The sequence below is a fragment of the Heterocephalus glaber genome, unplaced genomic scaffold (assembly GCF_053883595.1).
Source record: "Heterocephalus glaber isolate CG9 unplaced genomic scaffold, H.glaber_assembly_v1.0 deba00001428, whole genome shotgun sequence".
Taxonomy (NCBI): Eukaryota; Metazoa; Chordata; class Mammalia; order Rodentia; family Bathyergidae; genus Heterocephalus; species Heterocephalus glaber.
In genome coordinates this window covers 16776061-16800662 of record NW_028258293.1, presented here as the reverse complement: position 1 = coordinate 16800662, position 24602 = coordinate 16776061, and the positions used below count along the sequence as shown (strand labels likewise).

At 33.1% G+C, this 24602-nt stretch overlaps 1 protein-coding gene across 17 annotated transcripts in view; it reads right to left on the bottom strand.

Moving 5' to 3' along the window:
* Btbd10 (BTB domain containing 10) overlaps positions 1–24602 on the bottom strand; it is a 78584-nt gene that overhangs the window by 28767 nt on the left and 25215 nt on the right. For 15 of the 17 annotated variants that reach the window (XM_021263831.2, XM_087211628.1, XM_087211630.1 and 12 more), the window contains 4 exons: positions 11059–11255; positions 8639–8924; positions 5942–6044; positions 4171–4291 (listed from right to left, as the gene is read on the bottom strand). In XM_021263831.2, the coding sequence (XP_021119490.1) occupies positions 4171–4291; positions 5942–6044; positions 8639–8924; positions 11059–11255 (707 nt within the window). Of the gene's footprint in view, positions 1–4170; positions 4292–5941; positions 6045–8638; positions 8925–11058; positions 11256–14438; positions 14563–24602 lie in introns of those variants that run through there. The other 2 variants (XM_087211638.1, XM_087211637.1) reach the window with 2 other exon arrangements.

The window sequence follows — 24602 nt, the reverse complement described above, 5'->3', positions numbered from 1 at the left end:
CAAATATATAAATTCAATAACTTTCTCATACACTAGCATTAAGAAAATTTAAATGTATTCTACACACAATAACAAAAGTAGAAAAGATCAAAATAAACAATATCAGAGCAGAATTTATATGAAGAAATGACAAAACTCTACCAAAAAGACATAAAAGTGTGAATAACTGGCAAGCCAGCATTTAGAGCAAGAGTTAATATAGTAAATATGTTCATTCTTCTTAAAAAAATTTCAAAGAAAACTAATGAAAAACTCAAAATTTTAAATTAATTAAATGCCTAGAATGAGTCAGATCTAAGTATGTTTGAGCCTGAGAATTACTATATATAAGAGGAAATGACTGATGACACCAGAGAGGATAAGTATAACAGAGCCCTAAAAAGTTCAAGAGACCACACAAAGCCAGCTTGGGCTACATAGTGAGTTCAAGGCCAGCCTGAACTACATAACAAGACTGCTCAAAAAACCAAGAAAAAAAAAAAAAGAGCAATGCAATCATTTACTAACTCAACAAAGAAGTTTATTAAGTCCTTACTATGTGCCAGGCACTACAGACACACAAAGATGAAAGTATAAAGAACAAACTGGTTGGGCCGGGGATTTAGCTCAGCGGTTCTGCCACCTGCCCCACAAGCGCAAGGACCCAAGTTCAATCCCCGGTACCAAAAAAAAAAAAAAAAGCTGGTTTACTGCCATGAAATGAAAAAGAAGAGTGATGCCTCGCAAGTGCAAGGTCCCGAGTTCAATCCCCAGTACCAAAAAAAAAAAAAAAGAAAAGAAAAAGGAGAGAGTGAAAGTGAGAAGTGGAGAAAGAGGGAAAGAACAAACGAGCGAATTTCATTCAGCAACTCAAGATGGGCTCTTCCTCTATCTCTTTCTCCATAAGTTTGGGTAGGGCTGCTGGTGCAGGTCAGCAGTACAGCACTTGCTTAGCATGTCTAAGGCCCTGAGTTGGATCCTAAACACCATCCAAAAAAATAAAAACAACAAAAAAAGAGTTTTTTGGTTTTTGGTTGAAGTCTTATCGTCTCCATGAATAATGCCTTTCTTCGGGTCTACTGAATGGGTATCTTGTTCAGATCTTAAATGTTACTTTCCATCATGCATTCACCCAAGCATTCATTTCTTTTAGCCCTAGGCTTTCAATCTTGAGTTCAGCTCTGGTTCTTAAAATTTCTGGGTTACAGTGCTTGCCTATGGAGAAATCATGCACTATAACCCCAGTTGGGAGCTACCATTTACCACAGATTTCCTTCAGTAAGTTCGTTCACCTGACAAAAAAACTGATGAAGCAGTTCCTTTCTGTAACAAATTTGTTGCCTCTGAACATGTCAATCCTTCTGCCTGGAACACATTTCTCTCCTTTTGTCCAGAAAGCTTCCCAAATCCCCACATCTGAGTTAGGTGCAGCTCCTGTATGCTCATTTAGCATCTTATTTTTCCTCCAACAACATAATTTACTTGTCTTCCCTTACAATGTACTGCACACGGGGATTTTGTCTTTTGTTGTTGCTTTTTATATACCTAATATGTGGTGTAAAGAGAGTACTCAATAAAAATGAAAAATGCTTGCATACTATGCAACTATTAAGGAGTTGTTATTTTAAAAAATTTACTAATATACATTTATTCACAACATATTTCATGTGAAAATATTATAAAATAGCATGTACAATATGATATATTAACATTTTTTCTTCTAATGTATTTCCTATTTTTGCTACCTTTTTTAAGCAAATTTTTTATTTAATACTGCATATTAGGCACTATTCAATTAATCTTCCCAGAATTTAAAAAATATTATTGTTGTTATTATTGTTTTAATTTAAAGATGAGACAACTAAGACACAAGGTTTTAAGTAGCTTGCTAAAGAAATCCAGGTTTTTCTAATTAAGGAACACTTAGTACCTATATACAAATTCTTACGAGACAAATGTAGATATTTTAGTACAAAGTGCCATTCCAAATATTCAATAAAGACCCATATTTACAGGAAAAAGATACAGGTTAGAACTCAAGTCTAAACTTCTTTTTTTTTGGGGGGGGGCTACCAGGGATTGAACTCAGGACCTTGAGCTTGCAAGGCAGGCAGTGGAACCACTGAGCTAAATCCCCAGCCCCAGAACTCAAGTCTATACCTGCAATATTTCTTCACATTTTCTCAAGACCAGAATTTCCCAAAATTTCTTCAAGTTATATATATACATATATATATATAATATATATAATTTTTCTTAATGGGGTTTTGAGAATATCTAAATTTTCAGTAACATAATCTAAAAACAATTATAAGTATTATTTAAAAATTTAGAAGTCTAAGAAAATCTCATATTTTACATAAAGATTCTTTAATCATATAACAAAAAATACTCAATAACAGTAAATCTAGAGGGTTGGAGAACTAAAATTTGTATCATGTATAAGAAATTCTAGTGTTTTTAATCAGTTAACAAACTTCAACATCTAGTCATATAAAATTTAATTAAAATGGTCTCATGAATAAAAAGACATAAAACTTGAAATAAAGGAAGTATAATACTTATGGTTTAAATTAAAACCATTTTTTAAGATGTGAAAAAAATAGCAACTTTTTTCAAATTCATAGGTGGCTCCTCCAGCTGTCTAATTATTTGACTTTAAACTTAGTGTTTGCTATTATTGTTCGTTTTGAGGGTCTCATGCCGTCCAGGCAGGTTGCACACTCATAATATAGCCCAGTTTGGCCTCAGACTTAAGTATTCTCCTGCTTCAGCCTCCTGAGTGCTGGGATTAAAGGCATGCTCTACCACACTCAGCTGACTTTAAACTTTTAAATATCATTTTACAGAGAAATAGACTCAAGAGACTTATTTTTTGGTCCTACTTATTGATGTTTTTTATGGAGACTTTAAAGAATATTTAGCCAAAATAACATGACACCTAGGAACAGACTTATTAATGTTGATTTTCAAGGAGTTAGGTCAAAACTAAAGATGGGAAAAGAGGGTTAAATTTAACATATATGGCAGGTGCCTAAAAACTTACTTTTCACAGTTTCTAACATACTAATATTTGGGAAGGCATAATACTAATCTGCCAGTCCAGGGTAGAACTTAGGTCATGAAGTAAATAAAGATAATTGTATGCATGGGGCTGGCATAAGGCTATAAAGCTCATGTATGAAACTTTTTAAATGGTTACCACTGTTTAAAGGATTAAAAAAAAACCCATTATTTTCATATTTTAAGACCTTCCATAATCTGGCCCACCTATTTATTCCCCATCTCCTTCTGGTCCTGATATAAAGTCTCTGCTCCAATTAGGTTACTTCCAAAGTATACCCTGTTGCATCTTTAATCCAAAAGCCTGAGCTCTTAGAATAATCTCTCAACTCTACTCTTTTTAAATCACTCCTATTCATTCTTTACTATCTGTCCTCCGACCTATTCCTCAGTCTCTTCCTCTGAACTTCTTCAACCACTTAATATCCAAGTTAACATTTGATACTTCTCATATTCTATTTTGGTTTCTTTTGTGTATAATCACCTCTCTTCTCATGCATAGCTAACAGCTGGTGTTGTAGAGGTGGTCAGGGAAAACCAATCAAACCTGGGATTCCAAAGTTCTCGATCCTCCTTTGAGACTATGTTTGAAGTTCTCTGATGAAGGCACTTTAACAATATATATCAATAACAATATCTATCTATCTATCTATCTATCTATCTATCTATCTATCTATCTATCTGTCTGTCCATCCATCTGTCTGTCTACCTGGGCTAGGGAATCAATTTGATCTGTACTGACCAATACTATGTATGAGAATTATTTCTATCTGCCGTAACACTCAGGATATAAATTTTTAGATGATGTGATCTGAAGAATGAAACAAAATCACACTTGACCAAAGTCAAGGCTCCCAAAAGAGAAAATAAAGACGGACAACAAATGATACAGGAAATAGTCAAGAAGGAACTGTAGAAGAGTTCATAAAAATAAAGTATTAAAGTTGGAAAATTATACAAAGAGATTATATAGAATTCTACAAACTTCTATAATTTCCATTGTTCAACAATGCACTATAATTCATTTAAATAAATATTTGAAGTCTTATTAAATAGCATTCTTTCAGACTCTGCATTCCAATCTACTGCAACTCTACAAACTACTTATACAAAAAATAGCATACTTACTGAGATCTCTACATTTAATAGTACTATATTCAAAAGAAATACAGAGATAATCGCATGCTTCTCTCAGCTCAGGAATAGATATGCCATCAGGACAACGAATTATTCCTGTCTTATAGTAATCCTGAAAAATAAAAGTAAAAAAATGCATAAAATACTTGGAGCGAAAGCAGCTAAAACTTACCAATGCTGAGTTGGTAGCATTTTCAAAAACAATAGAGCTCTGACGTTTCTAAATTATGAAATTTTAAACTTAGCTGGGATCTCAGCTCATCAAACAATATTTTCATTTTACCTACAAGGATAATTCAGGCCTAGATTCACTGACTTATCCAGGCATACAATTACTTGACAGCAGAGACGATTAGAACCTAGCTCTTCCCACTATCTTATTCATCTCTTCTCTCTACTATATCATACCAATTATTACAATTTTCCCACAAGTTATTTTTTTCTATACAACTACATAAAATGTTAAAGTTCTTTTAAAAAGTAAGGAAACTGAATAATATGTTTCCTTAAATTTACATAGAGATTTCATAAAATTTAAGGATTTTAGATTATAAAATCATATCTAAATGTCAAGATATATAAAAGATGCACATTAGACATTTTTCTAAATACTATCCTTTAGTGTTTCCATATCATTACAGTTAATACTATTATTTGCAAATATACTTATGAAGTTCTTAGGACTGAGGCTAGAATCACATATAGGTTATTCCACAGAATGTTATAAACATTCTTTGTGTCAACTCCATAGCAGATTAAATCGAAGTATGGGAAGCTTCCCCTCCCAAATTAAAGCCTGTCTTAAGCTTTTTGAGGTTTAGAATATAGTAATTACTAACACAATTTCTAAGGTTGTGGTGTCAATGGAAGCAAAACTTCTGGTACTTAGATAAGTACCAACAACTGATCAGATCTACAACTTGTCCTATTCACCTTCTATCTCAGGATCTTACCTCTTTTCCCCTAAAACTCTTCAAGGAAACTATATTTTCAAACTGTCAAATACTACAAATAAAATCTTTATTAATGAATTGAAATTATAAGTAGGAACTCTGTAATTCAGAGAATCCTCAAAACAAAAAGTTAAAACTTTTTTGTTAAAGTTTAAAACAATGATGCTAAGAAATACATTTTCTGCATGATTTTTAAGTGTTCATAAGTTTTCATGTTGTTAGTTTGGAGCAATAAGACATGATTCAAGTAGTCACATTTATTCTCACTTAGCAAAAATGATTGACATTTTATTCAGAGAGCACTTGGATCATGGATCTGAAGACAGAAATACTTTCAGATAATCATTAGCCCACATACCTGTAACTTATATTCAAAGATGGGATAGAGTTGTAAAGTGCTTTTATAATACATTATTGTTAAAAGCAAGGATTGACTCTTTTGTTTTATTTTGACATTGCATGTCCTGAAATAAATATTGATTCAACATGGAAAAAAAAAGATTGACATTTAAGAGAATTTGGAAGAGAGGAGTAACGTGATTCTAGAAATGTTACTACTAAATGCCTGAAAGAACTTCCTATGCAGACCTAAGAAATGAGTCTTTTTCTTATAGCAAGGTTATAAAATTCATTTGTTTATATCATATTATCATTACGTACTAAAATAAATATGAACTAAATAGTTTAAAGAAAAACAATATCCTGAATACCTCCAAAGAGATACTGATATAGAACTCTGCTTCCAAGCAAGTACCTATCAAGGGAGGGTCTTATGATTATGTTGATAAATGTAAGAAACAAACACTTACCAGGATAGCTCGAAATACAGTGGAACCAATCCCTTCTGCCACCTCATACTCTCCCTTCTCATTGGGACGTGTAAAGTTATGTTCTCGGCCAGATCCAAACATCCTGTCATAGCAAATAATTAAAATACATATCAACAGAGTACTTCCTTCAAAAGTGAAAAAGAATCATAATCTAAGCATTACACTTGATCTTAGCCAAAAGGCCAAGAAGCAATAAGCATTCAATTATATAATTAAGTTAGTTCATTTATGCTAGCAAACATTATAAATGAAAGCATATTAAAACTACTGGGGGAGGGGCTGGGAATGTAGACCATAGGTAAAATGCTTGCTTAGCACGTGTGAGTATATGGGTTCAGTCTCCAGCATCACACACAAAAACAGATTTTTTTTTTTCTTAAGAAGGAAAAGCAGTACAGATTCACCAAGCCATGGTAAAATTAAATGATAAAGTTGAGAAGCTAAAGAACTTTCCAACTCCTTCCTCAAGAGAAAAAAACTCAAAACACAATCATTTTTGGACAAAAGGCGATTTTATCTGAAAAAAAAAAAGGAAAAAAGAAAGTGTGTTATCTGTTCTCTTGTCCTTAAAACTTGCTTTGATTGTACATTTTCCTTAAAACTTCTTTTCACTGTAAAGTTAGTGCTTTAATGCAACACACACACAACAAACTAAACTGGGAAAAAGTAAGATGTAAGGAAGTTAGGTTGTTTTATGTTTCACAATCCATACCAATAAAAGAATTTAAGCAAAAAAATAAAATTAAAAAAAAAAAATGTAAAAGGGTCGGGGATTTAGCTCAGTGGTTCCACCGCCTGCCTCATAAGCACAAGGACCCAAGTTCAATCCCCGGTACCAAAAAAAAAAAAAAAAAATGTAAGAAATCCTACTCAAAATTCTTTATAGAAAGAAAGAGAAATTGCATCATAGAATTGAAAAAGACACAATCAAATGCTAGGATACACAAGAATGGAGAAGTGAAGAGAAGAATAAAAAGTTTAAATAAATGAATAAAAATCTCAGGATTAACTTTTACATAAGAAAAATATAAGCTGGACGTGGCTGTAATGCTTGCAATCCCAGTACTCTGGGAGGCAAAAGCAGGAGAATCACAAGTTTGAGCCCAGCCTGAGCTACTTAGCAATTTCATGAGACCCTGGCTCCAAACAAACAAGCAAGTGAACAAATAAATAGCTGAGGATGTAAATCAGTGAGAAGGCCCTGGGTTCAATCTGCAGTACCACAAAAGGAAAATAGAAATGGGTTATATTTTTTCAAGTTACATCGTTGTGCCTTTAACAGTAGTAATGTAGAAAAGAAACAATTTGCAAAATATGTCCTTTTCAATGCAAAAGCTTAAAGCAGTACTCTCAAAAAATTTTTAAAATCAGAATTTAAAAAGCTGAACCTGTAAATTCAATGATACCATTACTGCTAAAGTAAACATGGTTGATCTAAGTATTTTATTGAATAGTTTCCTAATTTAAATAGTTTCTTCTTTTGTTGTAACACAGAAACCCCAGAAGAACAAAGCTTTTTTATTTCAGTTTCCAAAAGAATGCCAACTGCTTTCCAGATCCTATGAATATTAATTTCCATCTCCAAAGATATGCTTTAGTCAACTAACATGAAAAGAGGTTTTCACTGATTTAAAAAAAGACAATCATTCAAGAATCAAATGTCATGCAATTTCCTCAAATGTTTGAACTTTTCATACAAGGGGAAAGCTATTCTTTTAAGAACAGTATGAACACTCAATCTTAAAAACAGCTGAAGCAAAATTTCAAATATTTTTATTGTTTTAAATCATATATAAAAGTATTATTACGAATGTCAAGTCATCTTCCTGCCTCCATCAGTAGTCTTCCCCTATAGAGTATCACAATGTTAGCATTTATTCTATATTCTGAGACAAATCACATACTGAGTCATCAATACAGTACAAAGTCAATAACCAAACCAGAGAAATACAAGATTTTACCTCATGTAAATTTCTTCTGCATTTCACTTGCATATGGTTTCATTTAATTTCACAAAAAGGTAAGATTTAATTTCACTAAAAGATACTGACTTCCTAACCACAAAGTATCTGATCTGTGTTTTGAACTGTTGAAAAATCAAGTCTATGTTGTTTACATCCTTAGATTATGGTTCCATAACTATAAACTTTATAACTCTCTACCAGAAGAAATCAAAAGATAACTATCAATTCCTTCCTTCTATAAGCGTACTTGTTGTATTTTTTTCTTGCCCCTTCTCAAAGTATAGACATCAAACTAACAACTCAAGTTCACTTTAGCTAACCAAACTATTTTTTTCATAAGCAATGCCAATACTTTCTGTATTTGGTGGTTGAATTTGGGAGAGCAGAAGACATCATTGCTAAATTCACCTGGTTAAATTCAACCTATCATCTCAATCTGAACAGATCTTTCAGTATCCTAACTTTAAATAGTAATATGTGTTCTGTTTCTACCCGTATTACAGAGAACACTGGAAATAATACCAAGTTCAAGCTTTTGCTCATGTTCTAGTTGTACTGACAGGAACAAGTAATTTAACTTCTTAAACTCTGTTCTTTCATCTATAAAATGGGAACACGGCATTACAAGAGAATTACTGTAAAACTTAAATCAGAAAATAATGGCAGTGAAAATGCTTTGTAATTAGTAACATAAATAAGAAATAATACAAACCTGCCCAACATTGTATTTGGCTGTGCAGTAAAAATAGATGGGTCTACAACAAATCTAGTGTTATCCACTATTAATGTCACTCGTTCTGACGTTCTTACATTTCGAGCTCCTTCTTTTGCATTTTCATATACAAATACCATCTCCCCAGTTGTCTTACAGCTACCATCTGAACTTGACTGACTACTATTTCTGCTGCTGTTCCCAGCACTGCTAACTGAACCATTTGGAGATGCTTTTTGAGGACGAGGACTGCTTGGGCGAGAGGAACTATGATCTTTTTCTCTTTCTGAAATAAAGATGTTAAAGTTTTGTCAATTTTCTTTTAAAAAATTCAAGATCTATATATCTTTTAAAACATTAGATTTTAAAAAGTTTTAAATCATAGCATTCCAATTTTTAAATTTCAAATAACATTTTCAAAGAACATAATAAACATTACGTTTACTTCCCAAGAATAAACCTCAAAACATCAAAATATTTCCTAAAACCTTTTTTGTACCCTATTAAAAAGATATATAGCTGGGCCGGGGAATTAGCTCAGTGCCACTGTGACTGCCTTGCAAGTGCAAGGTCCTGAGTTCGATCCCCAGTACCAAAAAAAAAAGACATATAGCTAATTATTTTACAGAGTAATATCAAAATTAACTTTTATATTATTACTCCACTTAACAGTAAACACACAAACTGAGTATAAGTCAAATATATATTGAAAGTTAAAAATTAGTAAGATTATCATTATAAACTGCCCTAATTACTAAAAAGGATAATACTATTCTGAGAACAGAAAGCACAAATTTAGGAATCCTATTATGTTAAGAAGGGCATTGTAAAACCAGCAGTTGATCACCTAAGAAAGATCCAAGAGGATGAAAAAAATTCACCGTGGACAGTAAGAAGTATTTATTTTTTCAAATGCCTTTAAATGTCTACCAAATAAAGTGGTTTTGGCAGCTGATGATATATTGATTTCTTCTCATTTTCACTTTACAGAATAAAGCAATACCATAAATTGTATTGGATCCCTAACAATTGTCTATAATTTCCAAACTGTTAAAATTCAGAAAATTTTATTTAGATGCTCCAATATTCTAGAAAGGGGAAACAGAAACTAAGATTTTGTGGTAAGTTTTATTTAGAGGCTAGATCCCTAAACTCTAAAGGTGACCTGAAAAAATGCACCTCCCCTCATCAGTCTCATCAGCTTTTGCCAAATTCCTACATGACTCAGGCTACTTAGAACACTCTGATTATATAATTAGGTTTGTCTCCAGAGATACTCTGACACTTTTCTTTTATTGTTCCCATAATGCTGGTAGCATCCCAAAAGCAAAGTTTGCTAAATAAAATAATTTATTATAGTCTGGTATCCTGTTCTGAGACACTGAATTCTGTATGTAACAAACTGTAAACTCTTACTTATAATTTCTGTTAATTTTTGGCTTATTAATAGTAATCTTGTCTTCTAGGACCTATTAGATTATCAGTAACTATGCATAATTAGATCCCAATATGAATAATTTTGATTTACAATAGATAATCAGAAACTATCTTGTATAGCTAAAGTGTATGTGTGTGTGTGTGTGCGGCCGTGCACGCACTGGGATTGAAACTAGGGTCTTAAGCATTCTAAACTTTAACACTTTAGTACTTTACCAATGGGCCATACTCCCAACCTAAATATGTTTTGGGGTTCTTTTCCAGGTGCTGAAGATTGAACCTAGGACTGTGCACATGCTAAGTACACTCTACCACTGCACTATACATTCAGCACCAAGTCAAAGTATTTAAATTGTCTTCCCTGGGTGAAAATGAAAATCAGCAGGCTCACATTGCTTAGCTACATCTGCTTTAGACTGGTACTATACAGTCACACAATAATAATGCAATAATGTTCATTTATAGTACTGAGTAGGAAGGAGGGAAAAGACCTGAACTAGTTACTAAAAGTATAAAACACTTCACACTTCCCTTTCATCTTCCGTTATTATTAAATATGAGACATTGTGAAGAATCAGGATAAATAACTCCATGATGGTTATGCTTTTACTTTGTTAGCATTATTAAATTCCTAACACTAATTAACTATAAATTATTTTATAATAAACCACTGCTATATATTTCATATGATAACAATTAGCTAGAACTTTTGTAAAAATCTATGTTTTACAATTCCAAAGGCATTTCAAGCTACTTCTTTTTGTAAGACTGCCCCAGATTCAAAACATTCACTTTCAAATTCCATTTAATAAGGTTATTTTTTTCACAGTAAGAACCAAGCTCAGCTAAAGTGAAAACAACTGAACAAAAGAAGCTAATTGTACTTGTAGGTATTAGACACAATTCAATGCCACTGCTACTTTAAAAAGGTAAATGTCTGCTTTTAAGAACTGATGAGAACTCGGTTAGTTGATTTTACATACCAACATGGTGCTGCCGTGTTGGAGAAGTAACATTTCTAATACAAGGAGTGAGTTGAGACTCTGTTCTTTCATGAGATGAATCCCGTGATCTGTCACTTGACCTTCGTCTGTCTCTTGATCTCTCCTGGCCCCCACTAGCACCTTGTAGACTCATTTTGGTGTGGTCTACTCCTCCTTTAGCAACACGTGAGGAAGTACTGATAAGACAGAAAAGAAAATTAACCATAAACACAGAAAAATAAGATCTCAAAATACTTTTAAGAAAAACACAAAACACTTTAAAAGAAACACAACATGAACTATTTATATTTTAAGTACAAAAGTTAAATGTTACTTTCCATTTCTGAAGTCTAATTTATCTCAAATTTGTAGGTTGTATAAATTCTGGAATACTGGGTGAAGATCATATATTTGAACTTGTTTTATTATGGAGAACTAAAACCCAGAAAGGTTAACTGACTTTTGAGTTATATGTAGTAGTAGTAGTAGTAGTAATAGTAAGAACACCAGCTTCTTGAACACTTGAAAAACTGAGGTACAAACAGGGTAAAGTAATGGTATCCTTGTCAAATAACTAACTTCAGCTCATTTTGAGAACTCATCAAATACTATGAATAAAATTTTTTTTGAAAAGCATTTCTCTGAAAAACAACTACACTGATTAGAATTTTTAAAATTTAAAAACTTCTCACACAGAATAAATTTATCCATGAGAAGTGAATACAGTAAATGAGAATGCTGATTAACTAAAATAGTCTAGTTATAGAATCTACTCACAATATATTAAGTTATATATATGCACACACAATGCTGTTAAATGCCAATAAAATAAGAGGGTTTTTCTGGAGTTTATCCAATCTAAGTATAACAATAATACAAAAAAGTGTAGAAATTTAAACAATTTGGTGTACTAACTTCTAAATGTAAAACTACCTATATCCCAGATACACAGCTACTAAATGAGCAATTAGTAATAAGTGCTTTAGAAACTCAAAAGAAGATATACTGCACTAGGCTTTAATAAATTGATAAGATTTTAATTATCAGAATATAATGTAGGTTGTAAAACTGAGAGTAAAAAGAAAATGAGAAAGACAAACCAAAGGCAATTTGGAAATTTACCACATTAGCATACAATGGTTCGCAGTCTTAAAAGTATATTTTAGAAATAAAAGGAACTTCATGACTCTAGAATAATAAAGACTTAGATTTATCAGGCTCAGTGGTATATCATTGTAACCCTAATTACTTGGGAGGCTGAGTTTGAGGCCAGCCTCCGTAACTTAGCAAGACCCTGTCTCCAAACACAAAATAAAAGGGGTAGGGATGTAGCTCAGTGCTACAGCACCTGCCTAGCATATGCAAAGCCAGGTCACAAACAAACACAGACATTTAGAATCAAATGTCTGTAATACTAAAGTTGCTTGCCATGTTGAATGTTACTTAATATCCTGGAAACTTAGGTTCTCCATCTATGAAATGTAGATTTTATCTACTTTCTAAGGCTAATACTGTGTGTGTTTCCTTGAAAATAAGACCTAGGCTGGTTGGGGCTGGCATTTTTGATCTCTAGTTTTCAAGGCTGATTATTTTCTGGCTAGGTCTTATTTTGGAAGAAAGAAGGTATGAGAACTACATAAGTACAGTAAGTGCACAGACTAACAATGCACCTGGCACATAGTATCACCTCTTCCTGCTAGCTCATTTAGTTATGACAAATGAGGATAATAAAGTTCAAACTGTAAAGATTTGGTCAGTCCCATAGCATTTAGCAGAATAACTTAAGCCTTTTAATTTGTTCTAGTCCCCTCTCCATAGTATTATACTGTTCTCTCTTTATCAAAACCACACTAGTTAAAATTTGATCATTACTATAGTAATTCAGAAAACAGTCTTAAATCCTTTAGTATCTCAGGGTCATCTTTTTGCTGGTTTCTTAGTTATAATACTTTTTGTTATATTACTGGTTTATTTCATTATGAAAATCAATCATCACCCAGTTATAACAGAGATTAAGAGCAAAAGATATGGCTGACTTTTGTTTACCCTGAAAGTTACTTCTAGGGAAATAATGATAGCCCGTTAGCCTTTATCAATCATTTGACTCTCATACAGCTGAAAAGAAAAAAAAATTCCACTCAACTTTATATTTAGTGAAAAATACCAAAGAACAATTACACTCTTAAAATATAATCTTTTTCTTCAATTAGAACAAATCAAAAGATTCTACTGCATTTATGTTTTAAAACAGTGAAAACATTGGAATTTCTTGCTCATTTTCTAAGGCAGAAAAAAAATTAAATACTAATATAACAAGGCTTATATACAGAAAAAAATTAACTCTTCAAGTTATTCTGACTGCTAAGTTTCAAATGCGAGTCAGATAATTTAATGGATAAGGTTCAATCACAACTATGAGTAAGGCAAATACAAGCTAAATGTTCAGTTTGAGTAGGGGCCAAACAGACTAATTAGTTGAGAAAGCATTTCCATCAGACAACTTTATAGCTAGAAGATTAGACACTGCTAAACATTCTGCTGAAATACTGGCTTCATTTCAAAACTGCTTAGATTTTAAATGAATCCAAGAGGTGTCATGATATATTTCTTTGCTTTTCATTCCCAAATAGAATGCACCCTGAATCAGACCTTCAAAATCAAATGCCATGGAAGACTAATTATAGCCTCTTCAATATAATAAAATAATTTTAGATCAGGAAAGCACTCTACAGGCAAAAACAATTACTGTGTGAAAAAAATGAGGACGAGCAAGTTCAAGAGGGACAGCTCTGCTTCAGGCTGCATTTAAAAGAGTTTGAGACACAGGAATTGAGGACAGGTAAGGAAATGAAGAGGAGGGCTCAGCCCCAACTTCTGTTTCCAGCCAAGACAGAATAACAAGGCCTGCATTTACTCTCTTGCCTCAAACAACTCCAAAAAAGACAGAATATATGAAGCAATGATTTGCAAGACATAGTACATTAGCCCTTAAAGATTCAAAATAAATGAAATAAGATCAGCGAGAGTCCCAACTTACTAACTTGAGAGCATTTCCAGAGTCAATACAGAGAGGGAAAACCAGGACAGATCCCAAGGCACTACGTATTAAAGATATGGAGCTGAAATGTGATAAAAGATGGCTAGGGTACTCAGAATAAAGAACCAGAGAAGGAGAGCAGCACAGAGACAAAATCTCAGAGAGCTGCAGAGTCCTTGAGTACTGAGGTGAATGTTAGGACACACCAAAGGCCAGGGGAAAAAAAAAGATCCGAAGAAACAATGGCCAGCCCTCGCACAGGGTCAGGAATAGGGCCTGTTCGCAGTCAGATGGAAAACCCTTATAATTTATGAGGTACTGGAGGAAGAGCCAGGAGTCTTACCTTTGAAATGAGAAATAATGTGACCCAGACTGATCACTGTGCTCCAATCACACCTCCTAAATTTTAACAGCCAGACCCAAAAAGGACCAAACTGCTTCCAAATAACTGAATCCTTAAAACAAAAAGCAAACAAACAAAAAACTAAAGAATATTTATAGGAATAAGAATATCAAACTTCCAAACAAGGTAAAATTCACAATATATGCTATCCACTGAAAAATTACTAGGCATGCAAAGAAGTTGGAGCACCTTAACTCATAACGGGGACTGCAGCGGAGGAGAAAGAGCAACTGAAATCAAGCCAGGACAGACATACATTTCAGAATTAGAAAAAAGGGCATTAAAAAGTTATGGCCAGATTCCTCCAAAAGATTATATAAAGAAAAAAAGACATACACCAAGCTTCCAGAGATAAAAATAACAAAATTTGACATAAAAAACGCACTGAATGGTATTAATGGTGGACTATAAATTATAGGAGAAAGGTAACAAGAAACATCGAAGCTAAAACACAGAATATAAAAAAATAAATAAAGCATGAATATACTGTGCATCAACCTCAAGTGGCCAAATGTAGTTGTAAATGGAGTCCATAAAGGAAATGAAATAGGAAGAGGAAAAAGGAGAAATTATGTCAGAAATTTTCCCAAGTTTGATGAAATTATAAGTCCACACTTGCAATATGCACAACAAATTCCACATGCATTTTAAAGAAAAAAAATCAAATAAAACTTGACCTAGGTTTGTTGTCATGAACAAAAAGCTCTGGGCCGGGGATTTAGCTCAGTGGTTCTGCTACCTGCCTCGAAAGCACAAGGTCCCGAGTTCAATCCCTGGTATCAAAAAAAAAAAGAAAATGAACAAAAATCTCTTTCAAAAATAAAAGGGAGGGGCTAGGGATTTAGCTCAGTGGTGCCACACCTGCCTTGCAAGCCCAAGGTCCTGAGTTTCATCCCCAGTACCAAAAAAAAAAAAGAAAGAAAGAGGAAAGGCAGGCATGAGGGCGGACCACATAATCCTAACACTCAGAAGGCTGAGGCAGGAGGATTGGTACTTCATGGCCACCTTGGGCTACACAACAAGTTCTCAGCCAGCCTGGACTATACAGTGAGACTCTGTCTCACAAAAACCAATATATAAACAGATAAATAAATATGAAATACAGACATTTTCAGACAAAAAGACAGAGTCATCAAAAGCAGATCTGCACTATATGAAAAATTTTTTTAAAAAATGATGACAGGTGAAAATATGGATCTACACTAAGAAATAAAAAGCATAGGAAATAGTTCCTGCCTGGGAAAATTTAACTTTTTCTTATTGTTTAAATCTCTTTAAAAGGTTAAATAATAATTATAGCAATATAATTACGAGCTTTGTAACATAAACTGACTATACCAGAGCAAAGTTTGAAAAGGAATAAAAGGAAATGGAAGGTTTACAGCATTTCTTGAAGAACAAACCAAATCCAAAGAAAGTAGAAGAAAATAAAAGACCAAAGTGGAAATCACTATAATTAGAAAACATAAAAAAAACAGAGAAAAACCACTGAAAACACAAGCTGGTTTTTTAGAGAATCAATAAAACTAACTTCTAGCCAGACTGCTTTGAGAAAAATATTAAAATGCAAACTACTACTGTCAGAATGATAAAAGTTTAATATTTATAGATATTGAAAGAATAAAAAATTATAAACAACTTTACGCTACTAAATTTAGCAACCTGGAAGTGGATAAATTCAAACCAACAAAGTTCACTCAGGAAGACACAGATAAATTAAATAGCTCTACATACAATAAATTTAATCTGTAATTTAAAACAATCTCTCCAAAAAAAAAAAAAAAAATCCAGACCTAGTGGCTTCACTGATGAATATTACCAACCCTTCAAGATAAAAATAATGGAAACCTGGGCCAGGGATTTAGCTCAGTGGTTTCGCCGCCTGCTACACAAGCACAAGGACCCGAGTTCAATTCCCGGTACCAAAAAAAAAAAAAAAAAATACTGGAAACCCTCAGAACTCTTTCAGAAAATTGAAGATAGTATTCTCTTAATTCATCCTATGAGGTCAGCATTACCTAGACACCAAAATCAAACAAAAACATAACAAGGAAATTACAAACCTTAAGATACAGGTACTGGGCCGGGGATTTAGCTCAATGGTTCCGCCGCCTGCCTCACAAGCGCAAGGACCTGAGTTCGATCCCCGGTACCAAAAACAAAAGCAATAGTAACGAACACAAGGATGTGTTATTTGCATAATGATAGCCAAGCAGATCGATGGTCCAGTTTACAAACTCCACAAAAGAACCCACACACATATAATATGGACAACTAATTTAAATTGTTCAGAAGGAATTCAGGAAAGACAAATGATGCTGGAACAAACATACAATGGATATTTCACTTCCAGTACTTCAAGAAAAAAATAAAGATCTCTGGTCAATAGTTCACATCATATATAAAAATTACCTCAAAGAAGAACACAGATATAAATCTAAAACCTAAAATTCTGTAACTTTTGGAAATAAAGAGCACAATTTGTAAATAAATTCAACATTGAACTTCATCAAAATTAAAAATCTTCGCTCTTCAAAAAACTGAGAATGAAAAAACATGCCAAAGAAAGGGAGAAAATATTTGCAAATTATTTCAGATAAAGGACTTGTATGCTGGCTAAAGAACTTTCAAAATGATGGACAAAAATCCAGATACACAGATAAAAAAGTAAGTTTGTGAAATGAAGCTAAACATCATTAGTCATTAAGAAAATACAAATTAAAACCACAATGTTACACAATTACACATTTAATAGAATGGCTAAATAAAAAGAATGACCATATCAAGTAGTGATGAGGAATATGTATGGAACACAGAGAAACTTGTAAGGGTACTAGAAAATAGTTATACCACTTGGGAAATTGTTTTGAAAAACGGCTTGTTTCTATGAAGTTAAAACTAGCCCTATAATCCAGCAATTCCATCTGTACTTACTCGAAAGAAATAAAAACATAGGTACACATTTACTTGTAATAGCTCAAAACTCAAAACCAGCTATATGTCTGTTAACAGGTGAATGGATAAACTATTTATAGTTGTTATGGCTTAGATCTAGAATGTTCTCTCAAAAGTCTCATGTACTGAGAGGTGGAGCGTTAGGTAGGTGACTGGATCATGGAGTGTTATATTAATCCATCACTAAGTTCATAGCTGAATGTGTTATTAGGAGGGAGGTCTGGATGGAAGACGTGGGTTACTGAGAGCATGACCTAGAAGGATATTATCTCTCTCAGGCTTCCTGACACCTTGACACGAGCAGCTTTCCTCTACCAGACCCTGCCACCATACCCTTCCTGCCTGGGAACCAGCTGACTATGGACTGAAGCCTCTGAAGACAATAAACCAAAATAAACCTCTCTCCTCTTGTAAATTGTGGGTGTTGGGTAATTTGTCCCAGTGATGAGGAAGTGACTAAGAGAGACAGCACCCATACAATGGAACAAGACTAAAAGAGTAAAAAAGAATGAACTATTGAAACAAGTTATAATTTTAGTCAATCTCACAATAAATATGCAGAATGAGGGCCGGGGATTTAGCTCAGTGGTTTCACCGCCTGCTGCGCAAGTGCAAGGACCTGAGTTCGATCCCCGGTACCAAAAATAAAATATGTATTATATATATTATATATATTATATATATAATATATATACACATATATGCAGAGTGAAAGAAGACAGACCAAAAACAATTATATAAAATTCTGAGAAATACAGACTAATGCATAATGTCAGAAAACAGATTGGTAAACTGGGCACGGTAGTACACACCTTTAATCCCAACATTCTGGGAGGCTGAGACAGGAAGAAAGTTTGAGCCCAACCTCAGAGACTTAGTGAAACTGAACTTATGTCAAATTTTTTTTTAAAAAAAGAGGAGGGGTGCTGGGATATAGCTCAGTGCAATAGCCCTGGATTCAAATTCCCAGTACCACAAAACAAAATTTAAAAAAAAATGAAAATAAAAACAAAGAAGGGAAGGGGAGGGAAGGGAACCAGATTGGTGGTTGCATGGGGGTAAGGTATAGAGGTTGGAAGGGAAAAGTTAGAAAAGACTCCGAGGAAACTTTGTGGTATATATGATCATTATCCTGATTGTGGTAAAGTTTCATGAGTGCCCATAAATGGCAAAATTTATTGAGCGTGGATGGTGGTGCACACTTGTAACCTCAGCACTGGAGAAGCTGAGGCAGAGGGATCTCAAACAAAACTCTAACAAGGTCTCGTCTTAACTTTGTCTCAAACAAAAAATAAATCAAAAAGCAAAACAAAACAAAACAAAAACCTTAGCAAAGTATACACCAAAATTTGGTTTCTGGACAAAATATCTCCTGCTTGACGCTACTTTACCAGTAAGTTGCTACTTAGTCATTTCAACTTTTTTATTACACTTAAGTAATACAAGTAAAGTCATTCTTTTAATAGTTTTTTTCAGACATGTTTTTCTTACCAGAGTTCATTAAATTCTCTCTCATCAACCTATATAGACTCTTGCATACCCTTCTACGGGCCAAGGTCTCAAGAAACAAAACACATTTATTTCAAGAGTCAGGCAAAAATTTAAAAATTGGTATTTTTAAAAATCAAAGAATAAAAAAATTCTTAAGACATTCAAAACTCAGTAACAAAATTTTAAAAGGTTGCTAACTCGACTGAAAGAAGCATTTAGAATACCCTCAAACAAACAAGAAAATTGGACAACTAATTAACCAGGTGAATATTCAACTAATACACATGTTCTAGAGAAAACAGAAGGGAGGAATTTACCAAAGAAATAATACCCCCCATCCAAAAAATTCCAGAAGTAATTGACGTAAGTAGTACTGGTATCAGAACAGTGTAAACAAATACACAAAAACTACATTATCTAAATGGTATTTGTGTAAGGGGTACTTACAGCTGGCACCCTTATCCAGTGTAAACTTGGCACAATCACATGTGATAACTGACTCCTAGTTTGAGGGATTATCTTAGTTAACTTTAAACACTTTCAGTTATGGATACATAACCTGGTACATCTTACTAATGCTTGCCCATTGCAGTTCAATTCTCAGTGTACATATAATATCTAAGCACTTTTCTTCATTTGTAATTCTTTGTCAAATAATACCGTAAGTGTGTTTGTGTAGAGACATAGAAGCTTTACAAAACTTTTTTTGAACTTTTAATCACAATTTTAAAAACAATTTTTTTTAAAAAAAAAAACATGAGGTGAGTGTTCTGGTAAATTTCTGATTAGAATTAGTTTACTCTCAATAAAGAAGTACTATTTTAAATTCTAAATTTTCATTTTTGGGGAAAATAAACTGTTAACATATCCTAGTTCTAGTTTTTTAAACTGAAGATTTTAAAGGCTTTATATTCAATATATTTTGAAGCAGCTGATTTGCATATGTTTTTTATAAGCATCTTTAATATGTTAAGTAAGGAGCTGGCAAGCTATGGTTCCTAAGCCAGGTCCATGCCATTGTCTGATTTTGTTCATAAAGTTTTCTTAAAACACAGCCATATTTATTCATTACAGGTTGAGCTTCCTTAAAATCTTAAATCAGAAATGCTCCAAAATTCAGAATTTTCTGAGCATCACAAGTGAAAAAATTTCATACCTGACTTCATGTGATGGTTCAGAATTAAAACACGGATGTTTTATATTGTATAAAATTATCTTCGGGCTAATTTAAATATGAAACAGGTATATATGAAACATGAATTTCATATTTAGACTTGGGCCCATCCCCATGATAGCTCATTATTTATATGCAAGTAATTTCAAATTCTGAAAAAAATCCCAACTTTGAAACACTACTTCTGATCCCAAGTATTTCAGATAAGGAATATTCAATCTGTAATACTCTATATGGCCTTTTTCACACTACAATGGCAAAATTTAGTGATTGGGATAGTGTAGTCTACAAAGACCCCCCCCCCAAAATCTGCTATTTAACCCTTTACAGAGAGTCTGTTGATCTCTATATTAACTCTTAATAACTGTGATGATCTAAGAAATGCTGTCAAACTTCTAAATCTATTTTAAGCAGATTTAATGAAAGATTCCCTCTCACTGTTATAATTTGGGGGGGGGTCAATTAGCCCTCTATAAATTTGCTGCTCTTCTGCTTAATATATAGTTTTCAAGGAACAGTGACATACAAAAGGGAAGTTCTCAACTAAAAAAAGTCTAATTTCTCAAAAGATCATCTATAAGGTCTGTTTTTTAATTTATTTTCCCCACAAAGATACTTTAGATGATATTTAAAACCCAGGCTACCCCCACAAAAAAATAACTTAAACAAGAAACATAGCCCAACAATAGTTTTAATACTAGTCCTGAATCCTGACATCCTTCTTTTCCCTAAAATCTCAACTGTAGTAAGGCAAAAGCAATGGCAGTTGCAGGGGACCTTACAGAATACTGTTGTATGACTGCACCAAGAGCATCTTTTCAAATTTCAACTGAAATCACCAAAGACCTCCATACTCATAATTTTGAGAGGAAAAAAAACCTAAACATTTTACTACAAGGTAAAAGTTTTCCCACGTGACGAATTTAATTTTACGTAAAAAGGAACTGGATTAAAAAAAATTTTCTTTTTGATACTGGGGATTGAACTTGGGTCCTTGAGCTTGTGCAGCAGGTGGCGAAACCACTGAGCTAAATCCCTGGCCCTAAAAAAACATTTTTTTAAGTTTATTACCTTGATTCTGGCTTATGAGCTTTTTTAAGGGGAGATGTTGCTAAACAAGTATTCCTGCAAACTGAGGACTCATACACCACATCACTACTGTTTTAGTCATGCATATAACTGAGAATATGCCTGCCCTCAAAAGTAATACATTCTAATGAAAAGAAACATAGAACATATGTATTAAATTTTATACAGAAGTGCTATGAAGAAAAAGAAATAAACAGGACAGTGTTACCATTTGGAGTAGTCAAGGAAGAATTCTCTGAAGGAAGATGTCCAGCAAAGACGTAAAGAAAGGAGAAATAGAGAACTATGTAGATCTCTGACGAAAGAGAAAGTGCAAAGTAACAAACTATTCTTTCTCTTAAGAGTTTTATTCTAGCTTTGGAAACCTCTAACTCAGGTAGTTTTTCCTTAACTTAGTTTTTCCAAAGATCCAAATTTTTTTACCTGACTCTTAACAGTTCAGGAATTTGGACTGGATAATTCTTTGTTGTAGGGAGGCTGTCCTGAATGTTTAGAAGAATCCTTGGTGTGTAAATTCTACGTAATAGTACAGTAGCACCCTCAGCTCCCCAGATATAACATCAAAAAAATCTCCAGACACTCCAAATGCCCACTGCAGTGCATAATCACTCTAGATTGAGAATAACTGCTTTTAATTCCACCTGCTGGGACCAAATAACAATACACAAAAATAACAACAAAGACGAGACAACATCTGGGCATTTAGTACATGTCAGATAAAATCCTGGGGAATTTAATGCACAAAACCATTCCCCATTTACAGGTGAAAAAGTAGAAGTGCAGAGGCTAAGCTACTTGTCTGAAATCATACAGTTAATTGAATGGTGGATTTCAGATGTGACCCAAGTGTCATGCAGGAGCTCACTTTCAGAGCTCACGCTCCTAACCTGAAACAAGTCTAACTCAAACCAAGCTTAATTTCTTTACTAAAGGATAACTCATTATGTACATGTACCAATTCCCCACAATGCGCGTAATCATTATGGACTGAAAACATATATCAACAAAAACATTTTAAAAAGAGAATAGTAACACACACACACACACACACACACACACACACAAACACTCACTCACTCACAGAAAGGACCATTCTCCAAACAGCTGAAGAGAGCTCTTATTGTAAGATTCCTTAACAACTACCCAGAGCTGGCCTAAAATTCTCTTAAATTTTTAGTTCCCCAAGTTTGTAAGGCATCCAACTTCTTTGTTTTCTTCCACCTTGATATACACAAAACCAAAGGCAACAAACATTTCAATACCCAGTAGAGTGGCTTTTTTCTTCCATTAACTGAGACAATTTGGATTGGGGAGAAGAGATGATGGTCGCCTTATATCAAGTTACTAACAACTACATTCTTAGGTCTTCTTTTATGTGATACTGTGAAGACATGTTATCTTAAGGAAAACTGATGTTTTTCAAATGAACCAAAAAGATCAATTACTTTTAGCCCAATAATCCAGCCTCAGAGGTAATTGTGGGTCACTCAATGTATTATTCACTATCTTTCTTTCTTCATGGTTAACTGTAAATTTGATAATTTGCTTCCTCCAGATGAACAACAAAACAAACTAAAGAACAAAGCCACCTTCCAAGATCAACCTAGCTTAGGATGAGTTCATTCAAAATCAAAATTAACACAATTTCCCTACCAGTTCCCTTACCTTACACCCATGAATTTAAAAAAAAAAACAAAAAAAAACCCTCCCTAAAACCCAAGCTTAAATCCAAATATACTACCATAAGTTTATTAACTACATCAGAGAAAAATTAAAGTTGGTCTGACAATCTATTTTAAATAAACCCATTCCACAACAATTTTCAAATCCATTTCAAAATATTTTTCTTCAAGTTGGTCATAAATTATCCTTTTCACTTTGTATTCCAAAATATAATTCTTTCAAAATCAGGTCCAGAATCTCATCTTTTAGCAGTTCTTACATTCTAATAAAATCTTCAAAAGATCACAAGTTTACTGATACTTTTAAGATGTTGCATGCAGTTCCTTGTATAACACTTTGTTTCAAACAGCCTAGAAGATGATTCATTTGACTATGTGCATTCTTTACCTTATGCCAATATTGACTTTTGCGTCCTTAGCAATGTTTGTTATATTTTTGGGGCTGGCAGTTTGTTCTCCCTCTTCCACAAAGAAGCAAAGAGCTGAGGGTCTTCCCTCATTATATTATTACATTTTGCTTGATTATCTTCAGCCTTTTTGGTTAGTGTTAGCATTTTTTTAAAGTCTCAGTTCATTTGAGCTCTAGTTTTCCTGATTTTTTAAAGGATTTTTTTTTTTATACTTTATTATGGCCATTTGCTTCATTTAAAAAATAATCTGTGTATCACTGAAGAGCTCACTTTATAATCATACAAAGGATTTGTCAGAAAAATATTAAAATTATGTTTTTACTTAGCTCCCTAAGACACTCTTGCTTTTTGAAGAAATTTATGCTTATGGAATCATGTTGATCATTTCTCTGATCAAGTGCCAGAAAAACTCAGATTTGTGAAATTATAAAATATATATACATAAAACATTATGCAATTCTTAAAAATTTTGCCATAGGAGATGATTTCATGACATAGAGGATATTCATAATTTTCCTTTTTTAAAAAAAAGAATAGGTTATATAACAGTATATACAGAAATATCTAGTAATCATTTTAAAGTATACATGTTGGTTTTTCAATATACTTATATAGAAATACAGAAAAATAGTTTATATAACAAAATATTTAAAGTGTTTACTTTGTTAGTACAATAACATTATTTTCTTCTATATACTTTTCTGTGCTTACCAAATTTATGCAATGCATACCACTTTTATAATAAAATGGGCACTATCTTAAAAAAATCAGCAGAACCAGAGGAAAAGTACTCTAAAAAGTATACAATAAAAAGGTCTAGCTCAAGTTTCTGCTTTTACAACACTATTACTATATGAAGCTTTAAAAAAATTTTTGTACCCAAAGCCACATGAAAAAGTCAAATATATGACCCCACACACCATCAGAATGATCATTCACATTTTTAGAAATTAAAGGGGAGCTATCACAAAAACTTCCTTATATTTCAAGGCAAATATGTTACAAACTACTTATATACATTAAAATAATTTTAAAATACTAAATATCCCAAAAGTGCCCACAAAATGAAGGATTAATAGAAAGTATGACGACAGAGGGAAAAATAATTAAAGTGTTCAAATTGTGCTAAAATTTTCTGATCAGGTGAGCAATGTCACCTGTTAAGATTTAAAAATCTCACTGAAAGAACCATTTATTTAGAAATTTTATCTGATTAAAAATTAATTTACACTTATCCAAAAACTTATCTGGCTTATTCTGTTTCAGCAGCAGTATCTAGATAATCCATTCAGAGTGCATGTTC